The sequence below is a fragment of the Andrographis paniculata genome, unplaced genomic scaffold (genome assembly GCF_009805555.1).
Source record: "Andrographis paniculata isolate CXL003 unplaced genomic scaffold, ASM980555v1 Contig60END, whole genome shotgun sequence".
NCBI lineage: Eukaryota > Viridiplantae > Streptophyta > Magnoliopsida > Lamiales > Acanthaceae > Andrographis > Andrographis paniculata.
In genome coordinates, this window is record NW_026137596.1 from 383,501 (window position 1) to 403,137 (window position 19,637).

Below are 19,637 nucleotides of genomic sequence, written 5' to 3' on the forward strand. Positions count from 1 at the left end.
CTCTTTCTATTTTACTAATAGTTATTTATTTAATCAATAATCTTATTGTTATTTTTCTTTTTTTTTTTAAGAAAATATAATTATAATGATATCTAATTTTTAATTATAAATATATTAATAAAAAAATATTTTATTCATCTTATAACAATTTATATTTTATTTTTAGTAAAATATATTCATATAAAATATATTTAATAAATATAAATTAGTTAAATTAAATTCATAAGTGTATCCACTCAAAATTTTTACACTTAAATTTCTCTTCAACAAATAAATAATTTTAAAATTCTCTATTTTGTTCATAAAATTAATTTATATTAACATAAAAAATAAATAGATATTCTTTATTTATTTTAGTATATAAAATTTTATTTTCTACACAATATTATAAACAATAAATATATTTTTGTAAAGATTTTAATTATATATATGTTAATTTATTATTAAAGTTACTAAGTAGTTATTAAATTTTATTGCCTTAACTATCAACTCACAAGTCAAATTTTTTGTACATCGGTGAGACATTCTTTAGGTGAGGACTAGTTCTGGTTTGAATCGTGAACTGTCCGGTTTGAACCGGTTCAAAATCGGTTGAGGATGTCGATGTAACCAACGTGCGTGACCGTCTGACCGACCACACTCTCTGAATTGCTCAAAGACGAAAAAACCCTATACTCTCCATTCCATTCCATTCCATTCATGTCCTCCACGCCCTCCGACTTGCCCTAACAATCGGATTACTGTGAGTTTCAATCGCTGATTACGCAATTTGGAAATCCACGAAGCCGTATTCTGTGAATTCCTTGCCGGAAATTAGGTTTCGAGTTGTGTCGCTAAATTGTAATTTTTTTTTCCAATATTTATTTTAGTTCCTTTTTTCGTTTTACTGTCAATGGTTTATAGGATTAATTTTGAAAGTAATAGTTTTGTTGTGATTCTTTGTGATTTTCATTGTTGAATTTGAGTATTATTCCCCTATTGCCTGCACTTTTTAGATTTGTCTGCTGGATTTGTTTGCATACTAGGCAGTGTATAATGCGATGTTATGAGCTTCACTTGCATGTTTGGTATACTGAAAGCTCTCAGAAATTTGATCTCTATGCATCTCAAGGGGCTTTGTTAATGCAACTGCTCTTGAAAATTTTACCTTCTAACCAAGTTTCAAGAACCTAGTCTCGGCTATTACTGTTACCTCATGGTTTGTTCATATTTAATAGTGAATGTTTGGATTTTGTTGAATGTTGCCTGTTGTCTTTACAATCGCTATCTTGAATGATTATCTACTTTCTCTATGCAATGTTGCTAGTTTGAAGACATGTTATTTTTAATTTTATTTATTTTAAAATTTTGCATGCAGCTAATTGCAAAAATGATGGCGAGATCATTGGCCAATTTAATTCATAGAGGCGTTTTGGCACGCCCTACTGTCTCAACTGTAAGTTCATATGTGGCTGCTGCTGAGAGATATATTTCTTTTCATATTTTTGAAGGATTTATGCGCTTACATACAATCCTATGCTAATTATTACATATTATCTTAATAGTGTTGAAGTATGAATAGTCATGGCAATATTGTATGAATTTTGAGTCAAAGAAACCGTGACATTATGAACTGTAAAATGGTATGACAATCAAAGGTGTGTCAAAATGGACTTCTGTACATGAAGAAAAAGCACGTAGAGTGGTTTAAATTTTGACTTCTAAAGGTATCTACAGTGGATCTTCTAAGCATATTTCTGTAGTTCATGGAAAGCTGTTTTGCATTTCATATCATTGACGCTTAAACATCTACTGAGAGTTGGTGTTGTGCTGTCTGATCCTTGCTTTTCCAGTCGATTGTATTTCCAAAATCAAGCATGGGTTTCTTATGTAATGCTATAAAAGTTTTGCCTGCAACTTCCAATTAATATGGTGCCATGTTTTTGCTAGGCTTCTGGATCCTTCAGCCAGGCCATACTTCGTTTATCCACTAATGTGCCTAATGATCCTGATACGCATGAAGATTTCAGACCAACTAGTAAAGTTGAGAACTCTGGCATCTCCTTGAAAGATGTTGTTGAGCAGGTGAAGTCTGGTATTGTTGAAATGGGTTGTCTTATTAGATGTCTAATTCCGGGATACCAAAAAACTAAATAACTATTGTTTAGTAGACAAACGGGCTTCACAACAGTTGGCTTATTCCACTTTTACAGGATGTTAAAGAAAACCCTGTGATGATATACATGAAAGGGGTGCCGGATCAGCCACGATGTGGCTTCAGTGCACTAGCTGTGAGGGTCTTGAAAGAATATAGTAAGTATTACATAACGAAATTGATATAGCTAGGAAAACTTGGGGTCTAAGATTCCAATTCAGTGATGAGTTGAATCTGATTATGGTTTGTTTTGCATTATCTTTTGCTCTGTCGATGAAGTGTGATGTATTGGTGGTTTATTTATATGACACGAACTATTATGTCTGAATAAAGATTATGGATAATGCTCAATAAGTATTCTGTTTTCAACTATGAATAACCACTTTAAATACATTTTGATTTTGATTGTATGTGTTTTACAGATGTTCCTATAAGTGCCAGAAATATATTAGAAGATGTTGAGCTGAAGAAGGCGGTAACAGCTTTCAGGTTACTTATTCTTTTCATTGCATCTTAATAGATGCAAAGATGATCGGTGTTGAATTTCTTTTGAGGATAATATGATTACCATATTTGCCAAAGATATAATTATTTTATATGAGATGTGATTAAAAAACTACTCTAGATAATAATTAAAATCCTATGCTAGATAAGCTGACTTGAGGAGTCTTCTTATTGCAGCTACTGGCCAACTTTCCCTCAAATATTCATCAAAGGGGAATTTATTGGAGGATCTGATATCATTCTTAACATGCATCAGGTGAACTAATTGTTTATAGCGGCTCTATTTTTGTCGATGTAGAGGGGTCTAAGATTCTTGTTTTCCTTGCAGATGGGTGAATTGAAGGAAAAACTGAAAGATATTGCAGAAAAACAGAATTCGACACAGTAAGGCATGATTCAGAGTTTACTTGAAGCCTTCTTTCTCTTGCTCTAGTAATTCTCTTCTAAACTTTGTCATTTGCTGAAGGAGATGACGGGTAATTAATTATTCGCGATTTTAGACGGGTTGTCATATGTGTTCTCAATTATGTGTGGTTTCTTAGGAACATTTTGGCTACAGCATCTCCCTGATGTAATAAGAATAATTTGTTGTCGACATAAATATGTTAGGAAGCTTCATGCTGTCGGCTTGAAAGCCACCGAGTGGTATTATAAATCATTTGATACGTTAAGCTTCTTATTTGTAACATAATGTTGAATATTAGTTGGCTGCAATGTTGTTTACGAATACTCGAAGATTCAGAGGGAAACTACAGGTAGGTTGGGGATGCAATTAGATGTAACTAGAATATGTGCTTAAAGGTAGGATTAGAAATCGAACTTTGTTCTTTCATAGGACTCTCTCGATCTTTAGATACATACATCTACAAGGTTTACACCCTAGAAGTTGTGTCAACAAGTTGCCTAGACGAAGTGTGAACCACCTTATAGATACAGATAATGTCGATACATATCTCTCGATGCTCCCCGGAACAAGAACATAGGTCTTAAGAATAGGATCGATCTATAGACTCATTTCATGGTCTCTAAAGAACAGTTGCAAAAAACATGTCTTTGATTATGTGTTACTACGCTTCTTTTACTTCTTGATTGCTTGTTTTGGTCCTATTATGTGATCCTTCTTCCTTCCCCTCCTCGAAAACCCGGATCAGCTCCGGGTCGACGTTCTCCTCCGGCTCCCACGTCATCTCCGGTATGTCCTCCCACTTCACCAGATACTCCTTCCCCTCGTCGCCCCTCCGGCTGTCCACCACCCTCTCCGCCACCGCATACTCAAGCCCCGCCTCAAAATCCTTCACGAGGTCCTCCGCCACCATCTCCGCCTTCACCCACTCGTTGTCGTCGCCATCCTTCCACCTCACGAGATACTCGACATTCTTCCCCTTCCCCCGCCGCTCCAACAGCGCCTCCACCTCCGCGAATTCGTACACCGCCCCTTCCAGCACCCTCACTACGCTCTCCAGCGCCAGCCGCCTCGCGAATTGCAGCTGCGGTGTCGCATTTAAAATCTCGGTCGCCAACTGCATCGGCGTCCTCCCCCGATCGTCGCCGACCTCCGGATCGGCCCCCAGCTCCAGCAGCAGCTTTGCTGCGCCGGGGTGGACGTAGCCGGCGGCCATGTGGAGGGCTGCCAGGCCGGCGCGGTCCCTGTGATCAAGGTCGGCGCCGGCGTCGGCTAGGAGCTTGATGCAGGGCTCGGAGCCGAGGCCGGAGACGAATAGGAGGGCAGTGCGGCTGTCCTGGTCGACGGCGTCGACGTCTCTGCCGTCGTCGGATTGGATGATCCGGCTGAGTGCGGCAGCGTCAGCCTTCTTGACGGCGGTCCACCAGGGGGTCTCGTACTCGGCGACGACGTCTTTGGCGACATAGTCGGCGGGGACCCACGTCGGGGAGTGATCGTCTTTCCACTCGATCAGGTACTCCATTGTGTATCCGGCGCTGCCATTGTCGACGGCGCGGCTGCCGATTATCCGACTGACTTCGCCGTAGGTCTCTTCCTGGTCGAAATCGCTGTACTCCGGCGGAGGTGATAATTCGGAGGGGCGGCTGTCGATGGTGGCGCAGGGGAGGGGATAATTGAGGGGTTTGGGGGGGAGGGGGAAGTGGGGATGGGGATGGGAGAGGAATGGGAATTTAGGGTTAGGGTTAGGATTGGGGATAGAGAGCTTGAGACGAGACAGGCAGGGAAGGATGCTCATTGGGGAGCAGTTATGGTTATGGAGGAGTCTCTCTGCAAAGAAGAAAATTGGAGGAAGAAGAAGATTATTGGTGGATAAGAAACCACATCCACATCCAGATACTAGAGGAGTACTTATATCTATATTACACTATTGAATCAATAATAAATATTATATTTACTTTAAATTTTGGGTTTATTTTATATATCTATCTATTTATATGTGTCTCCATTGGGCTTATCGGCCCACTTTATTGGCTAATTGCTTATTGGTTAGGCCCAAAAATGTCTTTCAAATTTGCCATGGGTAGTAGCATTTGAGTGGGAATTTGGACAAATTATGTCATACCGGAGCTACAGTTCAATAGCTACTAATCAATGATGCTCTTCGTCTATCATAATTTTATTTTTTTGTACTTTTATTTTTTTTAATTACAAAAATATATGGAATTATAACAAAATATTACGTCCAAGTAATTATTCAAATAAAAAATTAAAATCAAAATAAATTTCTATACGAATTAAAAATACTCAGAATCTTTTCTTTATGATATTTAAATTTATAGTTATTGTTTTTCGAATGTATCTTCCGAGACTGCAATAATATGCTAACAATGTGACCGAGAAAATCATTACACAACTTTTTTTTTTTATTATTATATGAAAATTTACATTTGCTATTCTTTTGAAAATTACATATAAAATTTATTTTAAAATTATTAATATAATTAATTATTATTAAATAATTAAATATTGTAATTTTAAATACAAAAGGTTTCAATTATTTGGAGAAAACGAATATTTATTTTCTTCAATATTTAACAATGGTAAAAATAATCCAGAATAGAAATAAACAGCTAGTATTAGTTTTCATAGTCATTTTTACCAAGAGTAACTATTTACTTTATTTTATTTCCCATCTTATCCAATTGCCAGCTGCTTTCACGACTATTACGAACCAAATTCCTAATTTACCCCTACCAAATCTTGTCCATACACAATTACCCCCACAACACTTTCCATTAACACCTCCCAGGACCTCAACTCCAAAACAAATCCACACCATTAATTGAGCCCTCCAATATAAATGAACGGTGCAGATTCATGCAGGAGTCGAGAACCAAATCAAAAATCCCCACGTGCCAAAATCCAAATCCCCACCCATCGTTGTCATCCTCATTCTCCACCCGCGACAAGTGAAATCCCCAAACGACCCCTCATCTCCACCCCTTTTTAGACTTTCCTTTCTGGAGTCCTCACTCTCACCATCTCGAAATCTGCAGGAATAACTTTCGCTTTTCTGCGAGTTGAATCTGCAAAAAAATGGCTCGATTCAGGAGGTACGAGATCATCGAGCAACCCCCTTCCTTCCTCCTCAAAGAGACCTCCATTTTCGCCCCTCGAAGGTCCAGCCTTCTGCTAAACCCTAGTTTCTCCATTGTCGAAGACGCCCTGGAACTTCTAACCTCCGCCCCGACGCCGCTGTCTGTTTTCTCCGACGAGTTCAACGCCGTCGCGGATCTGATCCAGATCGACGAGTTCCCATTCCGCACTTTCTCGACTCGCCGAGTCGGACTCGGTGAGCTCTACTTGGAAGCACTGAGTGACCGAGTTTCGGCTCTCGAGTCTGGTTTCGAGCGCCTGCTGAGAGAGGAGCGGACGAAGAAGATTGGGGATCGGAAGTACACGTGGACGGCGGAGATTAAGAGCCCGGAGAAGGATCGGAAGTACAAATGGGAAACGGAGATAAAAAACGAGAAGAAATCAGGGTTGGAGAAGAGTTACAAATGGACGGCCGAGATTAAGCGCAAAACCAACGGCTACGATCACTCCCCCGTCGAGCAGACCTACACCTTTAAGGTAACCACCGGCGGCGACAAATCCGAGGAGAAAGACAAAGACAAAGACGATAAGAAGAAGAAGAATAAGAATAAGGACAAGAAGAACGCTCCTCGCATCGTCGAGATCGACGAACCCTCCGAAAATGGCGGCATTGTTCTCAGACAGGTTTGGATTTCCTCGATCGCATCACTCAATCATCGTTTAATGAACTGCAAGATCTTGTGATTGCTATTTGAGTCTTAGAAATCCAACTTGAATTAGTCGACTAAATCATAGATAAGATACTTCTTGATCCATCGAATATGTTGGTCTATATAGAATCCCCAAATTATTTGCATGAACTCGGGCTCCATTTCAATAAAAGTTTCAAATGCGTCGAGACAAAACGATTGTATTTGTTATGTCAATTGTATGATCTTGGGACAGGTATTCGCGAAGAGGGCCGACAGGAGACGCGGCAAGCGAAAAGAGCTGTCTCCATCGGAGGCTGCTGTCTTAATCCAGAGGAGTTTCCGGGCGTATCTCACCCGGCGGTCGCAGGCGCTCCGGGCCCTTCGTGAGCTCGCCATTGTGAAGGGGAAGCTGAAGGAGATCAGGGCCCTCTTCAACAACTTCACTTACCGTCGCCGACTGGTCCGCGACGCCGAGGAGCGGCAGAAATTCTCGGAGAGGATCATAGTCTTGATTCTCACAGTGGATGCTGTCGAGGTAGCTGGGGGAAGATCGATGTTGTCTTGAATTTGATTAATTTGTGTTTTGGATTGGGTGAAAATGTACGATGATGAGTTGTTTGGATGATGATCAGGGGGCGGATATTATGGTTAGGGCGGCGAAGAAGTCAATGGTGGACGAGCTGGAAGCGATGCTGGACGTGGTGGACCCTCAGCCGCCGGGTTCGATGAAGATGAAGAGGAGGACGTTCGACATGCCGGATGGTGTGATCAACAAGGAGCTCGCGGCCGGGGTGGCTCAGGTCGTGCGGATGCTCGACGAGGACGCTAATGGCTCGGAAACTTCTTGAAGGTTCTAGAAGAAGACACAGTTTTCTTCTTCTTCTTGATGGTTGTGTTGTGTTGTGTTGTAGAATTATAGAGAGACAGACTAGAGAGTAGCTGGAGGCCTGCCTGTCTTTAAGTCTTATTAGATCCTCGTTTATGTCTTTGGTTTTGTTCATTTTTCGTTTCAATTTCTAATGTGACATTTGTGTTGAGTTGGGTACGAACCATGAGACAATCTGGGTCGGGTCGGGTCTGGGAGGTTTGCGTATGGGTACGCCTGTTCTTGTATTGTCTTCTCTATGGAATCTATCACGGCATGTTTGGCCGCGGTTATTGTTATAATAATTTTAAATTCAGAGCATCGGAGACAGATAATCTACAATATAAGTATATTATTTTTTTATCTAAATTTTTTTTAAAAAAAATTAAAACAAAATTTAAATTATTATTATTTTTTAAAATCAAACACAAAGAAACACACACATAATTGGACCAAACTAATTTTAACCTTATTTATTACAGAAATTGTAGAAGCCCAGTATAATTTTCAATGTTGGGTATCCAATAAATAGGGCATTGTTATGGACTGCATATGTTGTCTACAAAGCCAGTCTTCTCAATTTTTTTTGGGCCCAATTTATTTTAATATAATTTCAAATAAATAAATATTTTATGTAATGTTTTTAATATTATATATTGTATAATTAAAATTGAAAATATATAAGTATCCATAATCAATTAACAATCAAACATGGAGTGATTTTGTTAGCTTAAAGAATTGATTTTCGGGCTAAAAACTTCTCAGCAGGAGCATTAGTGGATTTTTGGCGACTCAATGTAAATTATTTTGGTATGATATAAGTTTTAAAAAATAATAATACAAGTTAGACGAATTATCTGTAAAACCCCACTTATTTATTTATTTTCTCTAAGTTTTTTGTATTTATTATAAACATAAGTTTATATATTCTCTTTCTTCATATTTAAAATATCTATATATATTTTTCGTTTGTCCCATTAAAAATGTTTATTTTTATTATAATAAAAATAATCATGTATTAATATTAAAATAATTATTCATTTCATTCTAGTCGAAAGTATTTATTTTATTATTTTCATCGCCATACTAAAAAGATGCTATTTATTTTTTATTATAATAAAAATACAATAATTTATAAATAATATATAAAAATAAAATATCAAAAAAAATTTATTCACTTCTACTAATTAATAAAATATTATTATTTTTTAATATCTTTTTATAACTCAAAATAACCATTTTGGAATGGGACGTAGGAGTATAAATTTTATATTAATTATAAATATACTATTATTAATACAATTAATATATGAATAAATAAAAATGACAAAAATATCATAATATTATTATAAACCCTCAGACAATTTTGTTATCATTCTTTCGGTGGAAAAGGTGTGTTTATATAATTAAATTGCACATAAATTTCATACAACACACGTATAATAATAGCTATAAAGTGTCCCTTTAATTACGCTCACATGCCTTACAAAATTATTAAGAGCTTTCCACATATTATTATTGTTACTATTAATAAAACAAAAAGAATTAGATATCACCTATTTATAATTAATTATCTAATTTTATTTATTTCAGAGATAAATAAACATGTCTACGTGTATAGGTAAATATCAAATTAATTTTTTAATAAAACTAATTTCTACTACTCCTCCGTCAGTCAAAGTTATTCACTTTTCTTTTTAATCCGTTCATTAAATTTATATCATTACTAATTTTGGCAAAGTCAACAAATCAACATTTAATTATTACTATCCATTCAACATTTATTTACAATAAATATATCACTAACTTTTATTACATTATTTCTCTTCGTTTACTTTACTTTTTAACTAAATTTCCAAAAATACTCCAAATTACCTATCACTTTTTTAATAAAATATTTATTTTTTTAATTTTTGTGCCGAATCCAAATGAACTAATTTTAATGGACGGAGGAAGTAATAATTAAAAGGACTGAAAAATTATTGAAAGTACCGTCCATTGTTCATAAGATATATAAAAAAATATGGTATTTATATATATATATATTGTTTAATACTTTAATTTAAAAATTTTTAAATATAAAATATAAAAATATATGTTAATAATATATAAAAAAATCAACAAAACCCTAATGTTATTTTAGCTTATTTATTTATTTTTTATATTCTGTTTCCATCATTCAATACCCACACTATTATCATATTATATATATTGTCCTTCCTTAATAATATTAATAAATAAATATATTAAAATTTGTAGTCGATGAATATATTAAAAACGAAAAATAAAAAATACCAATAACATTGATAATTGACACTATAAAAATAATCTTAACCCAGATAAAAAAAAAATAAAATAAAAGTAAGAAGGTTAGGTGTAAGTTACTGTGTGTGACACGAATCTCAGTTGTGGGTGTGTCAGTCTGTGAAAGACCATTGACCTAATTGGCCCAGTGGGCCCCATGCCAGGCTGGAGTAGGCCCAGCCCACACGAGCTTCGAGGATCTAAGACTGGGCCCACTAGGTTGGTCATTTGTCAATTAATTATTTAATTGAAATCGAAAATCAAATATAACTATTCAGTAGGAGTATAGGACATGCATACATGTTGAGTTGTGTCCCACTATGTGACAAAATTTAATAAACCTTTACAATTGACATGTTGCTATCATTTTTATTTTTATTTTTTTCCAAAATTTTATTTCAATTTTTATCTGACTTTTCAACTATCCAAAGATCGCTTATTTATTTTTACATAGTTTTGTCTCCAATTAAATAAAAATTGCACACATAGATACATTGGCCAGGGATAAAAGAATAAATAAAGTACTTTTACAAAGAACGTGACATTAAATATAAATATTTATCAATTTTAACAATTTAGCCTAAATTCTAAATTATTGCTAAGTATAGTAAATAAATATTCTGCTACTATAGTTAGTTGCAGCTACTCTCCAACTAAAGGCGTAAATCCAGCTGGCAACAGAAAACGACGTCGTAGAAAAATAGAACACCGGCGTGGGCCCCACAGATGCAACTGGCCACGTCATACCTGACACAGAACAGAGGTGTCTATACGCGGCTTCCACGTGGCATCGCTTCGATGGGCCCCACTTATTTGATTTATATATTATCACAATAAAAAATACAAATTGAGTTTTTTTTTTTTTTTTTTTAAAGTTAATATTGAGTTAATGCGCCCGTGTTGATGGGAGTATAATAATTTAATAATAAATGTGTATTTTTTTTAATTTTATTTTGTTAATTTTCAAATGGCTATTTGGAATTAACTAATGCAATAGTAAAAATTGAGAAGGAAGGATTGGTCGACTTACTTTGATCGGTCAAATCGCGTGCGGTGTGAGAAGTTCTCTCCGGTTCCAACCCTGCGGTTCTCTCCGGTGCCCACCTTGTTCAACACGTCTTCTGCGCCTCTATATAAACCTCTGTTCTGCACGCTTCCTTCTTTCTCCTTTTTCCCTCTTCTGGAATTCTCTCGTGCATTCATTAACAGTTCTTCATCTTCCTCTCGGTTTCCGCGTTTTGTGGTTGGCTTGGCTTTGATTTAGCTGCGAAAGGTGAGGCTTGGCTTTGGTTTTTCGAGCTTTGGTTTTTGTGGAGTTGACGAAGCGTTTGTCTCATTGCTGTACGTTGACGCTAATTAAGTTTTTGTTTTTACAGATTCATATTCGCATTTGAGTGGATATTCTATTGTGTAGCGTTCAATTGTTTGATACGTTTCTCTACTTGTGCTCGACGAATTTTTAGGTATGTGGCTGCATTTGTTGATTTACGTGCATGACTAAATTCGAATGCCTATATGTTTATTCCCTTCTTTTCAATTGTTGGATTACTGCTGTATCTTTTGTGTTCATTTTCCACATAAAGTGCTGTCTACTTATGGTATATTGTTTCCTTTTTTTTGCCGGTTTATGTGCCTGCTTTGGGACTTTGGTTATTTTTCTTTTTTTGCTTTAGCAAAGAGTTAATAGCGATTTCTGGTCATTTATGCGGAAGGCACATATCTAGTGTGTATGATGCATATGTGGTATATTCTTGGGCTTTTTTTCCCCTTTTACGAACCCTTGAGATGGATGGTTTTAATGCAGCAAGTTTGTTATTTTACCACATTCATCTTTTACCAAGGAACCGAATATGTCATTTTAATTTTAATGTTTCACTTAAATCTGTTATTATAAATTTGTGGTCTTTGTTCAACGGCGTTGAATTTCTGTTATTTCTGTTTCTGCCAACGGTAAGAGAGAGAATTTGAATCTTGCTTCCGATATGTCGGCTGTGAAGGTTTCTTTAGTATTAGCCTCCATTTTTTATTCAGTCTTTTTCAAGCTGTCGGCTGGTTCATTGTATGATTGCTTGAATCCATCTTGTCAGTATTATTTCTTTTCTTAGGTTAAATATGTGGTCTTGCACTCATTATAGAGATGTAATATGTTTTCATTATTTAGTGCACTGGACAAAAACTATACTATTAGCGTAAAGAAGAATAACAAGAAGACGATCAAACGATGAACTTAATGCCTGAAAACACACTGGTCATCACTTACATTTATGTTGCTAGCAGCAAAATTATGGGGACACCTGAATGTTCAAATGCTTTTCATGAATGACATGTTTTTGTTTGCATTTCTCACTTTTAATGATCTGGGGCCATACGTTTAATGCTCACCCATGCTGCTTTGCAGGACCATAATATGTGGTTGTATATGACCTTATGTATGATGTTGGTTATATAATAACGCATCCATAGCTCTTCTCATGCTAAACTTTTAATATAAGTATTCCCTCTTCAGTGTGAAGCTTGCGTTGTGTTCTAGTACTTTTGGGAATTTCATTTTCAGTCATTAAGCTAGCTTTGCCTTAATAGTTTTTCCACGTGAAGGATGTATGTTGGCGATTGTGTTGCATTTCAAGTTCTATTTGTGCTTTTCATTGTTTTTGTGTCATCAAATGGTTTTATTATAACAATATTGCCATTACTCTGAATTCATTTCATTAAACAGGAATAGGCTGTAGATCTCTGCCTGTTTCTTTGTCAATATCTTCTTCTCTCAACTTCACTAATCTGGTAAGGAGTCTTGTGTGCCATGGTATCATGTCGTAGGAATCCACCAAAGACATCCTCACAGCTAGGAAACATTCACGTTCTACTTTCTTGTATGCTTTTGTTGTGTTTTCTGTTTAAGCACTTTTTGATGCTTTCTAGAAACTGAACTAGATCTTGATTTTCTATTTGTTTTTCACTTTCTTTTCCTGATGCAATATAAATGTTGCAACTTTCTGCTCCTTTTACATGGAAAGTTGACCTGTAGCTTCATAAAGGACTTATTTAAAAAATGCATCATTAACAGCATCTCTCTTGGAAATCTGCAGTTGGTTTTGTTGCTGATAACAATCCTTGAGTGACCACTTTCTGGGAAAAGAGATGCACCGGTAAGATTTGACCAGAATCTTGAAGACGATTTTCATTTTTTGCTATGCTTCTCATCTAATCAATAGCTTCTTGGACTCTTGTTTGTCAGATGTCTTCAGCTTAATGGATTTGTTTCCCTGCGACGCTGATAAAGATACTCTCAAGAAGTGGTTTTATATTGACAAAAGGGGTTGGTTAAATTGAGTGCAAGACTTTAGGACAAAGCGGGTTGCACTAGAGTTGTTCTGCTGAAATTTCAATTGATATATTTCCTCCCAAAATTCTGGATCTAATGGACCTGACATCAAACCATGCATCCCCTATTCTTACTGAATCTGCTCCCATGAATAACACAAGGTTAGGCATTCGGTCCAGCATGCTGCCTTACTCGCACAATGGCTCTTTCTCTCCTACACTTTTAACAATACCAAGGAGAAGGCCTGGAATACTCGAAGATGTTCGATCCAGCCTGTTTGATGCTATGAAATCATCATCCCCGACACATGAAAAACTAACAAAAGGATCCACTACGGGGGTAGCACTAAGTGATGGTGATCTTGCTTATCGTAATTGGCTGGTATTGTCCCTCTCTCTTTTGAATTTCTTCCTAGACTAAAATCCTTCGTATAAATAAGACTGTGCTGTAATGCATGACTGAATCTGCAGCTCAAGTATCCATCTGCACTTGAATCTTTTGAGCAAATAGAAAAAAATGCAAAAGGAAAGAAAATAGCTTTGTTCTTGGATTATGATGGGACATTATCTCCTATAGTGGATGTTCCTGAGCATGCCTTCATGTCAAATGAGGTGAGAATGGATCGTATAGCTCTATGCTTTCGTTTGTTTTCCTTTAGTCATTTATGAAGTCGGATTACTATTTTTTCAGATGCGTAGTGCTGTCCGCAATGTGGCCAAGCATTTTCCAACAGCTATAATTAGTGGAAGAAGTCGCGACAAGGTGATTCAATGGTTTTATTTTTACCAAGTTAATGCCATCTTCTTGATTCATAAGGAATGAGTATCTGATCATCATCTTTCAATTCCCTTCCACGCTTTTCTTCCTTTTTAGGTATATGAGTTTGTTGGACTAACTGAACTTTATTATGCTGGAAGTCATGGCATGGACATTATGGGTCCAGTTCGAGCCTCTTCTAGTGACTACAAAAATGGCATTAGGACTACTGACAAGCAGGTATCTCTTAATTCCAGGGTTATCAACTGTTGCGTAGTCTATCATTTCTTAACTTGTTACTTGTGCTACATAGGGTAAAGAAGTTAATCTATTCCAACCTGCCAGTGAATTTTTGCCAATGATCGATGAGGTACATATCAGTCACAGCATATTTACTCTTACACAGCATCTCTTTTCATTCAGCACCATGTAATGTGTATGCTATTTGCTTCCGTCCAGGTATATCGATCTCTGGTCGAGATTACAAAAAATATTGCCGGCGCAAAAGTTGAGAACAACAAGTTCTGTGTCTCTGTACACTACCGTAATGTGGAAGAGCAGGTATGGCCTCCAGTCCGTTAATTTTGAGTTCCTCGTTAGAATTCCGACCTCAACCTCCATGGCTTACTATATGTATTTACAGTGTTGGACTACAGTCGGTCAATCTGTTGAAGGGATTCTTAAAAACTACCCGCGATTACGTTTGACACATGGTCGGAAGGTACTGATTCCAACACATTCTACTCAGTACCATAACTCCATTTCAATTTCTATTCCGAGTTACTTGATTGTGGTGATAATCTAATTTAGGTTCTGGAAGTCCGTCCGGTTCTCAACTGGGACAAGGGCAAAGCTGTCGAATTTCTTCTCGAATCCCTTGGTGAGTGAGATATACTTTGTTTACGTCTCAGACTTTCTTTTATTAGCTCCTAACATTGTGCATGTACAATTGTAGGTTTAATGAACTGTGATGATGTTCTTCCCATCTACGTCGGAGATGATCGCACGGACGAAGATGCATTCAAGGTAGCCTCAAAGGCACACAACATATATACATACATACATACACAATGACATTTACTATGAGAAGAAAACTCAAATAAAGCTAATTGCTGCAGGTTTTGAGAGATAACGGTCGCGGTTTTGGCATCATTGTCTCGTCTGTACCCAAAGAAAGCAACGCCTTTTACTCCCTGAGAGATCCTTCCGAGGTATTTCCCTGCACTTCCTATCTTCGACCTATTATGGTCTTGTAATGATTCGTGTTGATTCCAATGAGCCTAACTCACTCAATATACACCCGTTAATTTGCACAGGTCATGAAGTTCCTTAAGACCTTAGTTACCTGGAAAAAGAAGCGCGCGCTATAATGCTTGTGCAACCGAGTAAAGGAATGCTGCACTTTGATTATATGCATATACAATAGTATATGATAGAGGAGGCTACGTATACATATATATATATATATTTCTCGCGATGTAATAAGATAGGTGCGGCGCAGGTTTTAAGTGAAAGTGCCAAATGACAGCTTCTCGAGGGCGTCACCGGAGTTTTTAACTTGGCCAGTGCTTCGGAACTAAGAAGTACTACTTGCTGTTAATTCCTTAATTTCTCCTCCTCCATCTTATTAGTGTTTTTTCGATGTGTATTAATTAATTTGTAAGCCTCCCTAAGGGAGGTTTCATTTGTTCATTTATGTTATTGTTATCCCCTTCGATTTGGTACACATTGTCTAAACTGTACTGTATATTTATTTTGTAGTAGCATCCCATTATGATCCATCAATGTGATATTCCCTGTAATTCATTGCAATTTATTCATTTTATTGCTTTTTCTTGGAGGATAAATGTTTTGTTAGTCTCATATGTGATCATGTGTATAAAAATAGTGTCATATTTTGTTACCAGTTGCTGAAAAAGTTGGCATGTGTATTGACATAGATAATATGCTAGAAAGCATTTAAGCTGGATTTGTTTGTGGGGTTTTGATTTGGGTTTTGTTATTTTTTTTTTTAAATTTTTTTCTAAAAATATCAAATTAAATGCTTATACCTTTTATTTTTATATTAAAATATAATTTAAAATTCAAAACATTATACTCCCTTCGTCCCATACACATTATTTTAAGAAGGGTGTAATTAGTGATAATTAAAAATATATTAGTGAAATTAATTATTACGTAAACATGGTATGTGGGACAGGGAGTATTATTTATATCAAATTGTATTTTAATTGTAGAAGTTGAAAAAAAGTTTGCTGTTTTGGCCTTTGTTTGAATAACATGGTCAAAATTGTGAAACGTTTCCAATAATATATTTTTGTAAACGTTTTGAATTTTTACGGGTCAAAGATAAATTATTACTAAAGATATATACACAAGATTTATATTTTAAATTTTTTGTTAAATAGGTTGGTTTAAGTTGATATATTGTGACCAATGATAAAAGTAGTGATATGGATGCAGACGTTTACCCATAAACTTAAAAAGGTAGCAAAAAGTAGGCAAACTTTCTGGCAGGTCATGTGTGTGTGTGTGTGCGTGTGTTGTAATTCTGAAATAAATTAGTAATATGTATGGTTGGGATTAGGTGTTTCTTATTTATTTATTAATGTAAACTAGCATAGTCATGTTTTTCTTTTATTATTTATTTATGTATTTACATATTTGTTGTATGTAGACTATGGACATTATGTAAGAATGTACCAATTACCTTATCTTTAAATTAAAATTGATAGAGACTAATATAATTGTAATTTTAATTTTAATTTAAATATAAAAAATATTATATTCGAGAAACAATTTTATTAAATTAATAAATGGATTCATTGATCATAGATAACTCAATCTTGGTAAAATGAATGTATTAATAGTTCTTGGAGGGATATTATTTATAGTATGTGCTTGAGTTGAAGGAAATTTCGTTAGAGTTTGATGTGGATAATAATAATAATAATAATAATACACCATTTTTTTGGATTTCTCACTTCCTTTTTTTTTTTTTTTTTTTTTTTCTATGTTTGTTTATCTTCCTCTTCTGGACGTCTTTCTTATTTTCTCTTTTCACCTTCATCAACCATGGCCTTTGCTACCTCCCTTGTCTCTTAGTTAATTATGGTACTAATACTAGATACTATGTTTGTCCCATAAAAATAGTATCATTTATTTTTATTCTTTTAATTTTTTAAATATTAGTATCATTTGTTTAATATATTATAGAATTTTTTTTAAAAAAGAGACAAAAACGAGTAGAACATTAGAAGCATGGAAGTAGTTTTACTCGGGATTTTATGATACAATTAGCAACATTTTGCAATGTTCTGCAACGGATTTCGCAACAAATTTATTTTCTTGCAATATTCTATACTATTAGTAAATAGTGGCAGTAAAATTTTCATATATTTCAATTCCACAGAATTATTTATTATTTATTTTTATGATCTTCTCATTGTCCCTTTTTCTAAAGCATTGTCATAATTTGTCAATGATTTTTTTTTTCTGATTAATAACAATTAATTAATCTCTAATCCAATAAATTAAAACTACATCCTAATCAGCACAATAATCCTTTTGTTTATTTATCAATCACTGTACATCTTTCCCAAGTTTTTGGTTTTCCATTAATGTTTGTACATCTTGTCTTTAATTGACTTTTATATTTTTATTTATTTACAATTATTTTTTCATGAGAATATAAATGCATATGTAAATAAAAAACATATACATTCTTTATATCGTTTTTTTTTTTAAAACATATATATATATCTATTTTTTCTTTAGAATTTTAATTTAAAGCGTAATAACATAATATTTTAAATATAATATTAATTTTTAATATAATTGAAAAAATATAAATATTAAATTGGATTTTTTTTTTAAATAAAATTTTTTAGTGAATAGTAAAAATTTGACAAAATCTTTGAAAAGAATAATACTCTCTCTGTCCGATTGAAAGATTGTCATTTTCCATTCTTGTCCGTCCCAAAACAAGGTTATTATTTCCTAATTTAGTAATTGTACTACCTACGTAATATAATAAATATCTTTCCAACTTATACTATATTACCTAAATGCTATTACATTTATATTACACAATACTAATAGGGGTATTTTTGTCTTTTTTACTACAATCCATTATAATACTAATATTAAAAAATCTACGTTCAAAAAGTAAATGACAACTTTGCACTAGGACGGGGGAGTATATATATATATATATATACACTGACAATCAATTAATTACTATTTTAGTTTTTACAAATGAAGATTACTTTTTATGTGAAGTTTCTTAACACACTTATTTGAAATGGTAAAATTCATCATTATGACATGCCCGTATTAAAGATTAATTTATTTAAATCCAACTATAGTAAGATTTGCTTTCCACGCATATAATTCCTGTTTTGTTTGTTTCAGTATGTTACTAAAACTATTACTACTGGATATATAATTACACAAAGAATAACCCTTAATGAAGGAATTGTATATCCTCCCCTCCATCCACAAATTAATGTCCTACTTTCTTATTTGGAACGTCCAAAAATATTGTCCTCTTTCTATTTTTTTATACATTAAATTTACCTTTTTACTCTTTATTTATCATTTTTATATCTATGCACAAAATAAACGGTTATTTTGTCAATTTACAACAAAAAAATTAATTACCTAAAAAAACATGTAAATATCACTTAGAACATTAGAAAACGAAGAAAATTAATATATATATATATATATTTAATATTCAAAGTTCAAGAATCTTGTAGAAAATGCAATCCCAAATTATTTTTCTCTTTTTTTTTTCATGTAAAATATAAAGAATATATTTTTTGCATATACAATCTCAAGTTGACTCTCAATGGTTAACTTCACGTTATTTCTAATAATTTTAAAAGTCTATTTTTTTATGTTTTTTAAATATCATATCTTGTTATTAATAGAAAAAAATTATTTTAAAATATTATATTAAATATTAAAAACTAATATTTAAAATATCTTTAAAATATAGTAGTATTTATTTATATATGAATAAATAACTTACTTTATTTCCCAAAGTGTGTGAGTTAGGATAAAAACAGTAGTAAGAGGATAACTACACAAATCTTTAAAATTGAAAATTTCACAAGTTAGGGATAAAATATATATATTATGTATAGGAAAACAATTTGAAACGACAGATGATTTGTTTATTTTGGAGTTGTATTTCTATTTGAATAATAACTTAAATGTTATATTATTGAATTGTTTATAAAATCATAAAAATTATATTATTTTAAAATGTGTTATCAAACTCTAAACAAATAATCTGAACAACAATTTATTGGTCTAGACATGAAAAGGTTGTCCATTTCATTGCATGTTACTAATTGAGCCAGTTGGGCCAATCATTGAATGAAACGTGTCCCCTTCCCTACCAAACGATTCGCATCATCTACTAAAATTATCCACATTTTAAAAATAGATTGTTTCTAGTTTTGTGTTTTAAATTGCTGTCATTGTCGTAAAAAAAAAAAAAAAAAAAAAAAAAAAAAAAACTCTCTCATTCCACGGATAAACTATACATTTAT

General features: G+C 34.1%; 4 protein-coding genes across 8 annotated transcripts; 3 read left to right on the top strand and 1 right to left on the bottom strand.

Moving 5' to 3' along the window:
* The first annotated feature begins 601 nt into the window (after nucleotides 1–601).
* On the top strand, nucleotides 602–3,379 carry LOC127259730 (monothiol glutaredoxin-S15, mitochondrial). Of its 3 annotated transcripts, none has more exons than XM_051287284.1 (7): nucleotides 602–817; nucleotides 1,358–1,435; nucleotides 1,930–2,064; nucleotides 2,193–2,292; nucleotides 2,557–2,623; nucleotides 2,816–2,894; nucleotides 2,967–3,379. In XM_051287284.1, exons 2-7 carry the CDS (start codon nucleotides 1,370–1,372, stop codon nucleotides 3,024–3,026), a joined length of 507 nt encoding a protein of 168 aa, XP_051143241.1. In that variant the 5' UTR covers nucleotides 602–817; nucleotides 1,358–1,369; the 3' UTR covers nucleotides 3,027–3,379. The 3 variants fall into 3 exon arrangements, with proteins under 3 accessions (XP_051143241.1, XP_051143243.1, XP_051143240.1); XM_051287286.1 differs by having other exon boundaries at nucleotides 604–742; XM_051287283.1 differs by having other exon boundaries at nucleotides 606–840.
* A 61-nt stretch (nucleotides 3,380–3,440) lies between these two features.
* LOC127259729 (signal recognition particle 43 kDa protein, chloroplastic) lies at nucleotides 3,441–4,946 on the bottom strand. The gene has a single exon (XM_051287282.1). It carries the CDS (start codon nucleotides 4,834–4,836, stop codon nucleotides 3,706–3,708), a length of 1,131 nt encoding a protein of 376 aa, XP_051143239.1. The 5' UTR covers nucleotides 4,837–4,946; the 3' UTR covers nucleotides 3,441–3,705.
* A 1,116-nt stretch (nucleotides 4,947–6,062) lies between these two features.
* On the top strand, nucleotides 6,063–8,015 carry LOC127260031 (BAG family molecular chaperone regulator 7-like). The gene is made up of 3 exons (XM_051287671.1): nucleotides 6,063–6,821; nucleotides 7,083–7,364; nucleotides 7,462–8,015. The coding sequence occupies exons 1-3, from the start codon at nucleotides 6,138–6,140 to the stop codon at nucleotides 7,675–7,677; spliced, it is 1,182 nt and encodes a 393-aa protein (XP_051143628.1). The 5' UTR covers nucleotides 6,063–6,137; the 3' UTR covers nucleotides 7,678–8,015.
* Nucleotides 8,016–11,118: 3,103 nt separating this feature from the next.
* On the top strand, nucleotides 11,119–15,901 carry LOC127259708 (trehalose-phosphate phosphatase A-like). Of its 3 annotated transcripts, XM_051287245.1 has the most exons (14): nucleotides 11,119–11,271; nucleotides 11,375–11,461; nucleotides 13,085–13,144; nucleotides 13,234–13,701; nucleotides 13,791–13,931; nucleotides 14,011–14,082; nucleotides 14,194–14,316; nucleotides 14,390–14,446; nucleotides 14,536–14,637; nucleotides 14,720–14,797; nucleotides 14,887–14,956; nucleotides 15,032–15,102; nucleotides 15,195–15,287; nucleotides 15,393–15,901. In XM_051287245.1, exons 4-14 carry the CDS (start codon nucleotides 13,417–13,419, stop codon nucleotides 15,444–15,446), a joined length of 1,146 nt encoding a protein of 381 aa, XP_051143202.1. In that variant the 5' UTR covers nucleotides 11,119–11,271; nucleotides 11,375–11,461; nucleotides 13,085–13,144; nucleotides 13,234–13,416; the 3' UTR covers nucleotides 15,447–15,901. The 3 variants fall into 3 exon arrangements, with proteins under 3 accessions (XP_051143202.1, XP_051143204.1, XP_051143203.1); XM_051287247.1 differs by lacking the exons at nucleotides 11,119–11,271; nucleotides 11,375–11,461 and adding an exon at nucleotides 12,452–12,596; XM_051287246.1 differs by lacking the exons at nucleotides 11,119–11,271; nucleotides 11,375–11,461 and adding an exon at nucleotides 12,455–12,868.
* The last annotated feature ends 3,736 nt before the right edge of the window (nucleotides 15,902–19,637 follow it).

Coding starts and splice junctions, on each gene's coding strand:
- LOC127259730 (XM_051287284.1), top strand. CDS start 1,370: ATGATGGCGAGATCATTGGCCAATTTAATTCATAGAGGCGTTTTGGCA. Junction 2,065..2,192: donor TGAAAGATGTTGTTGAGCAG/GTGAAGTCTGGT, acceptor CCACTTTTACAG/GATGTTAAAGAAAACCCTGT. Junction 2,624..2,815: donor AAGGCGGTAACAGCTTTCAG/GTTACTTATTCT, acceptor TTCTTATTGCAG/CTACTGGCCAACTTTCCCTC.
- LOC127259729 (XM_051287282.1), bottom strand. CDS start 4,836: ATGAGCATCCTTCCCTGCCTGTCTCGTCTCAAGCTCTCTATCCCCAAT.
- LOC127260031 (XM_051287671.1), top strand. CDS start 6,138: ATGGCTCGATTCAGGAGGTACGAGATCATCGAGCAACCCCCTTCCTTC. Junction 6,822..7,082: donor GCGGCATTGTTCTCAGACAG/GTTTGGATTTCC, acceptor ATCTTGGGACAG/GTATTCGCGAAGAGGGCCGA. Junction 7,365..7,461: donor TCACAGTGGATGCTGTCGAG/GTAGCTGGGGGA, acceptor GATGATGATCAG/GGGGCGGATATTATGGTTAG.
- LOC127259708 (XM_051287245.1), top strand. CDS start 13,417: ATGGACCTGACATCAAACCATGCATCCCCTATTCTTACTGAATCTGCT. Junction 14,447..14,535: donor TTTTGCCAATGATCGATGAG/GTACATATCAGT, acceptor GCTTCCGTCCAG/GTATATCGATCTCTGGTCGA. Junction 15,103..15,194: donor CGGACGAAGATGCATTCAAG/GTAGCCTCAAAG, acceptor TAATTGCTGCAG/GTTTTGAGAGATAACGGTCG.